Source organism: Chenopodium album, chromosome 3, assembly GCF_948465745.1.
Source record: "Chenopodium album chromosome 3, dcCheAlbu1.1, whole genome shotgun sequence".
NCBI lineage: Eukaryota > Viridiplantae > Streptophyta > Magnoliopsida > Caryophyllales > Amaranthaceae > Chenopodium > Chenopodium album.
In genome coordinates, this window is record NC_137836.1 from 84,158,190 (window position 1) to 84,164,632 (window position 6,443).

The following is a 6,443-nucleotide window of genomic DNA, read 5'->3' on the forward strand; positions in this document are numbered from 1 at the left end:
TACCAGTTTTTATCCTTATTTTTAGGCAATTTCTAGCATAAGAATCAGATTTTTCCTGAATACTTAGAGGACTTCAGTTATTTACATCTGTATCATGCCAACACCCCTAAATGTGAGATATTAAGCACTGGGATCTGGTCTATCTTTAAATTCTCTGCTTTCAGTATCAACTTCTTGTCATTGTAGTGTTATATGTTGTTATTGTATACAGCAAATGTTGTCTTCACCCTTGCAGAAAATCGGCAGCATCATCAGGACAAGCTCCTGTATAGATTAAGCTGAGCAAGTTGTTCTCCAGATCATACCCAATGTGAACATTCCTTTGCTGGTGAAATCCTAGTAGCGATACCTTACCTTCGCTTTCTTTGAGCCTGATCATAGCCAGGCAATATAGTCCTGAGTGTCTTATCCATAAATTTGCATCACATAACATGTAGTCAAGGCCATTAAAGTGGAAAACCACCTCTGGAGCATCACTGATATCCCTGTAGCATAACTCGAAGTGCTCGGTGCTCTCAGGGGTTTGCCCAGACATGAAATCCATGATAACACTTACCAAGATATCATAAGCTTCAGCTCGAAGCATTGTATATGAGGCCCCTGAGTCAATGATGAATCCGACTTCTGTTCCGTTCTTATCTATAGATTTCTCGAAGATCCCATCTGGGAGGTTGACTTCTGTTCCATCCACACTGATCCCTGTTAGGTTTAGGTAGTAGAGGCCATAATCATTGGGTAAAAGAGGTGTTGTCATCCCAACATCTGATGTGAATGCTCCAGGCCCAAAGTGTGCTACCCCCCGTATGTGCGTCCCATTGGCGAACACATAGTGAGAGAAATGAGAGACAGTTAATTGTCGAACGAGGGAGACACTATTGTTGCCTACACCTACAACTCCCGGACTATGGCTTTTATCGTGGTTGTCATGACCGCAACCAAAAACCATGTTGCTCAAGGTCCTTGAGGTATTCTCGGCTGACAGAATTAGTGTTTCCGTCGAGACTACTCCTCTTGATGATCTGTCCATGTAGGAAGCATGATAGACGCAGAAGGGAAAGTCAGGGTCTTCAGTAGTAGAGCTTCCACATGAATGTCCAGGTGCCATGGAACAATATTGTTGGTCTTTACATTGGACTTGTCGGTAGGTAGATGAGTTTTGTGGGTTGAAAATCGGATAATTTCCTTGCTTATAGCAATGAACGCAAGGGCGACATTGGACCCAGGTAAAACTACTTCCAGTATCAAAGATACCATAACTATTGAATGCTGGTGTTCCCATGGTGTATTTCATAAGCAAGTTCCAGCCAGAAACTGGGGCTGCGACATAGTCTTTTGTCAATGTATTGAGTTGGCTGAAGTAGCGGCTTCGTGCTACAGAGGTGCGGACCCCATCCTGTATGTGCTTCTCTCGCGTGTAGTTGGGGTCATAGAAGGGGGATTCTGGTGAGCTACGATGGATGAGGGATGCTGAGAACATGATATCGCCATTCCCTGGCGGATTGAAAGAGGGTTCTGCAGGAGGATATAATGATGAGGTGAAACACTGATCAAAGGAGTTGATTAAGGTTATAATCAGAAAGATAATGGAGAAGAACATGATGAATTTTGATGGACAATATAAAGCACTGTGAAAAAATGCATTGAAGCATTTAAATTTATGATGCTATTTTAGTTTAAAATTCAGCTCTTTTTTTTAAAAGGTGCACACTCTTGTACATATACAACAGATATACTTGCTATTCAGTAACTCTGTTCATCATTGAAAGTTTGCTGGTGTATTTAATACAACAATCTTTTTAAAATCCAATCTTTTAACTAGATTTTTTTTTTTTTTTTTTTTTAAAAAAAAAAATAAAATTAAAAGGGGGTTGAACTAATTAGTTCTGTAAAACATGAATTCACAAAAAGAACCATTTTTCTGATTTTTGGGTAACAGAGTTAAGTTGGATTCAGTAAGCTTTGACAGTCTTGATGAGAGAAGTTTAGATATGAACATCTTCATATAGATTGCATGTCTTTTCTACATTTATAATCTCTACTCTAACAAAATCTGAGGATAGAAAAGTTAGAAAGACATATAATCAGAAGTTATTACAATTTTAGAAAAGATGATAACTTTTTTCGAAGATCCTAAACTAGTACTTGTTTGTTTGAGTATTGCCTTACATTGCCAGTTATACCATATTTCTGTAATTCTTGTAACACATAGATTTTTTCCTACAGTTTCTGATTTTTATTTAGCTTTCTCATTTATACAGCATGTTTTTGGCATGTATGATCCTGCTTTAAGAGCCCTCGTGCTACGCATGGACCAGGCCTTGTGCTAAAAAGACAAAAGTAACAAGAAGCTATAAAAATGAAGTTGCTTTAGAAGTATTTGCATCCACTAAAATCTTACCCCCTAAATTTCAATGAAATCGATACCTTATCATGGAAACTTGGAGCTTTAGATATGCCATGTTTTCAATCATCTACCGTTTTGATCATTTCGTGTAAATTATCAAAAAGAACTTGTGTGATTGATACAGTTTGCATCCAGCCAGTGAAAATGAGATGTTTATTCAGGAATGTACAAAAAGGATCCAATGGCCAAACTGATCAGTTGCACATCTGAAGACTTCATTGTGAAAAGTCTGAATCGCTTCAGCTGCAGACTGTGTAAAACTTTCCATTAATTCCATGCTCCATGTTTCTGCTTCTCCTGCATAGGTAGTAATGTAGTTGAAACTAGACAGATTATGAGTTCTAATTAGTGTGCAACAAAGCCACTTTGACCTGGGAAGTGTTGCTAGAAACTTTTTGATATGAAGCTTATTGTTTTGGTTTTAAGGTTTGTAATTTTGTACAACAGGACTCTCCCTTGATATAGCAATGGATGCAAGGAAGACACTAGAACCAAAAGCTGCATCCTGTGTTCCCATGTAGTGTGATGGATGAAACGTGCTGTGAACGAAGGTGGTGGAGGTATGCTTAGTTTTTGTTGATCAATATATCATTCATTGATGTTATAGTAGACTCAAAGATTATTAGAATATTTAAGGGAAACACGATATAGTAGGATGCAATGTAAATTGCTTGACTGAATGATCAATTAACAGATGGAATGAGGTTCCTTAAAATTAGTTAACTTTTTGATGTGTTTGAAACCTATACTATGCTTAATGAGTTTTTCCACCAGTTAAAGGAGCGAACTCTGTATTAGTTATGTCAGGACTGCACTTCTTGCTGTAAATGCTTAAACTGATAAATTGAGCAGCAAGTATTCAGAGAAATAACTCAGAAAACAGTTAAAGCTGAACACGTATGATCAGGCCTGATATTATCCTCGGTTGGATTTCCTAGCCATGGCCTGGATCAGACCACCAGCTCTGCAAAAAACTAAAAAGATATCTAATCTTAATTTGCTATAGCCATAATCAGGTATAGCAGAGATAAATTATAAAATCACGCTTCTGTCATACTGCCATAGGTAGGACTTGTAGGAGCCTCAGGCTCTTAATACCAAATTCATGTTATTATTATGACTTATATAGTTATATACATAAGAATTTTATTCTAGGACAAGATGCAGTTATTTCTCGTCTATGTTTACATTAAGAGTATTTATGATCTCTTTGTCTAGGGGATTTTTTTTGTTCTTTTTCCCATAGTTACAGTATACACCCAATTATCTGCATGTTTAACAATCTTCTCTGCAGGGTGGGTATTGCTTCAACTCTCAATTAAGCTTGATTATATAGAATAACCTCTTTTATCTGCAAGTTTTTCATCATTATCATCGACTATTAGCACTTGATTCTTGTAAATCTCTCCCACCATAACGTCTACTTCTTTGCTGGTACGACATCAAGGCCTCTATAAACTCCTCTTCTCCAAAATCAGGCCAAAGAGCTCTCACAAAAAACAGCTCAGTGTAAGCCAGTTGCCAAAGCAAGAAGTTACTGACCCTCAGCTCACCACTAGTTCTTATCAGCAGGTCAGGGTAAGGATACTCAGTACAGTTAGTCTCGAGTTCTTGTTCAATCAACCCTTCATCAATCTCTTCCACTTCCACAGCACCGTCTTTCACTTTCTGAGAAATGTTCTTACACGCTTGTATGATGTCATATTTCCCACTATAGCTAACTGCAACAATTAGTTGGAAGTTTGTATAATCTTTTGTGGTCTCTTCTGCATCAGCTATCAATTTTTGTAAGGATTTGGGCAGCTTGGAAGTGTCTCCAATTACTGATATCCTGATACCTTGCCTGTTCAACCAAATATTATTAGCCAACCAAAGTCTTATCTGATACATATTATTTTCCTTTTTCGTGGTCTTAAATTTCAATAAAATTCAGCACTAGTAGTCTCTATCTATAATCGCGAAGGTGATGATGACTTTGACAATGGTGACAATGATTGGAAGTGGCTAGACCGTCGAGAGTTGATACTCAAGAGAGAAAAGAAAGTTCTAGTAGTATGTCATTTAGATGCTATGACAAAAGGGTCTTAATCCACAAGTCTTTGTATTAGGTGAGAGCAATTTAGGGCAAGTAAGAACACAAAAAAAAAAAAAAAAAAAAAAAAAAAAAAAAAAAAAAAAAAAAAAAACATTTTAAAAACTCTGTACTAATTTTATTATTTGGTGAACCACAATTTTTTTGAGGAAAAAAATGAGTTCTCTGCCCAAATAATCTTGCAAAAATAATATTGTTTGATCGTGTAGGAACTATCCTAAACCGTCTATAAAATGAGACACAAATCATATTGAATCGATTTTGCATCTAATCAATTAGTCGTTTTAGTTATACAGACTAGAATCCTATTAATAATCAAGATATTGTAATTAAACCCAACCAAAATCATCCATATTACATAATTTAATTTCCTAATCAAGATGTGGGGAAATGAACAACGTAGGACATTTAGATCCTACAAATGTACAAAATTTATACATTATTAAAGGATCTACCTGATAAAGTTGTCTAATTCAGATTTAATTCCTCTCTCGAACAAGCTCATTAAAAAATCAACTTCCACCTGCATTTGGAAATACCCGTTAATTTCGGTTAGGGTTAGTTGCCACTATTAGTCCAACAAAATCACACTTGGAATAATTTTAATTAACATCCTAAAATATAAAACAAATTAATACTCCATAATATTCGTAGCAAACTAGTGAAATCACATTAATTCCGATTTCTCCAAACTATCAATCTCATTATCATGTACAAGTATACGATTTCACAAGTTATGATAAAAAAAAAGACAACAAACATCTAAAGAAATTTACTAAAGCGCTTCTATTCTAATTAATTGGCACGTTTTTTCTTTCAAAGAATCAACATTTGTCGTCATTAAGTATTAAGAGCCTGTTCTGATTTATTGAATTGAATTTATTGAAGCTGAGCTGAACTAAACTGAATATTTTACGAGAAAAAGAAAATTAAGAACTGAACTAATTGGAGCTGAATTGAACTGAACTGAAAATAAGCTAAAAAGAACAGACCCTCAGTTATACGAAGTAATATATATATATATAATAATTAAATAAATCTAAATAAAAATTATCATATATCACTTTGGATTGACGGTGCATAATCAAAACGTGTTATCTAAAAAAACCCGAGGCAAGTAGGTGAGCGAAGGGATAAGAGTACTGACTTGTGGGCGAACCCAATTATCATAGGAAAAAGCAAAGACAGTAAGAACTTTGACACCCCATTTCCCACACAACTCCACCATCCGCCTCAATGACCTCACCCCTGCTTCATGTCCTGCACCACTAGGCAACCCTCTTTGCCTAGCCCACCTCACATTCCCATCCATTATCACCGCCACGTGCCGCGGCATCGCTTCGTGCCGCAGCCCCGGTGGCAGCTCCTCTTCCACCGCCACGGCGGGTCCCATAGTGGGAGCCGCCGAGACGGTGGCGAAAGGAAGCTTATCTAATTTGGAGAAGGAAGAAGAAGAAGAACTTGAAGGGTGAAATTGTAAGAAGAATTGATTTGTGGGTTTTTGAGGGTTGGATTTTAGGAGAGAGAAAGTGGTTGTGGGTGAAAGATGGAGAGATAACATTTTTTTTGGCTCTGTTTTTCAGAAGACTGAGGACTGATTCTGTTGGTTTATTTGTTGAAACAATTGTGCAAAATTAGTTGATTTTGCCGCCACATTTAAACTAACAATTTACTAAGGTCAATGTCAAAGGAAGGTGTTTTTGAAGTAGCGTAATTCGTTCAAATTCTTAAATTAAGTGGCTAATTTTTTTCTTTAATTTAAAAAATTTGATGAGGCATTAATTTTCTGAATTTTTAGTAACTTCAAAAATTATGCCCACATGTTTAAAAGAGGTGATAATATCCTAGTATGTGGTGCACATCAATTTTATTACATGTTATATTTACTAATTTATACTTATACGGAATTACATACTCCATACGGCGTAAATTTATAAATGTTGTGTG

General features: G+C 36.3%; 2 protein-coding genes across 2 annotated transcripts; both read right to left on the reverse strand.

The window, feature by feature from the left end:
- Nucleotides 1-177: 177 nt before the first annotated feature.
- On the reverse strand, nt 178-1,597 carry LOC145620780 (aspartic proteinase CDR1-like). The gene has a single exon (XM_081675493.1). It carries the CDS (start codon nt 1,595-1,597, stop codon nt 224-226), a length of 1,374 nt encoding a protein of 457 aa, XP_081531619.1. The 3' UTR covers nt 178-223.
- A 2,178-nt stretch (nt 1,598-3,775) lies between these two features.
- On the reverse strand, nt 3,776-6,188 carry LOC145624646 (dehydrodolichyl diphosphate synthase 2-like). Its single transcript, XM_081677728.1, has 3 exons — nt 5,644-6,188; nt 4,952-5,019; nt 3,776-4,247 (listed from the first exon to the last, which is right to left on the reverse strand). Exons 1-3 carry the CDS (start codon nt 6,055-6,057, stop codon nt 3,776-3,778), a joined length of 954 nt encoding a protein of 317 aa, XP_081533854.1. The 5' UTR covers nt 6,058-6,188.
- Between the last annotated feature and the right edge of the window lie 255 nt (nt 6,189-6,443).

Excerpts from the sequence above, each read along its gene's own strand:
- LOC145620780 (XM_081675493.1), bottom strand. The coding sequence starts at position 1,597 with ATGTTCTTCTCCATTATCTTTCTGATTATAACCTTAATCAACTCCTTT.
- LOC145624646 (XM_081677728.1), bottom strand. The coding sequence starts at position 6,057 with ATGTTATCTCTCCATCTTTCACCCACAACCACTTTCTCTCTCCTAAAA. Across the intron at positions 5,020-5,643 it reads ATAATTGGGTTCGCCCACAA|GTGGAAGTTGATTTTTTAAT; the intron begins GTCAGTACTCTT and ends TTCCAAATGCAG. Across the intron at positions 4,248-4,951 it reads GAATTAGACAACTTTATCAG|GCAAGGTATCAGGATATCAG; the intron begins GTAGATCCTTTA and ends TTGGTTGAACAG.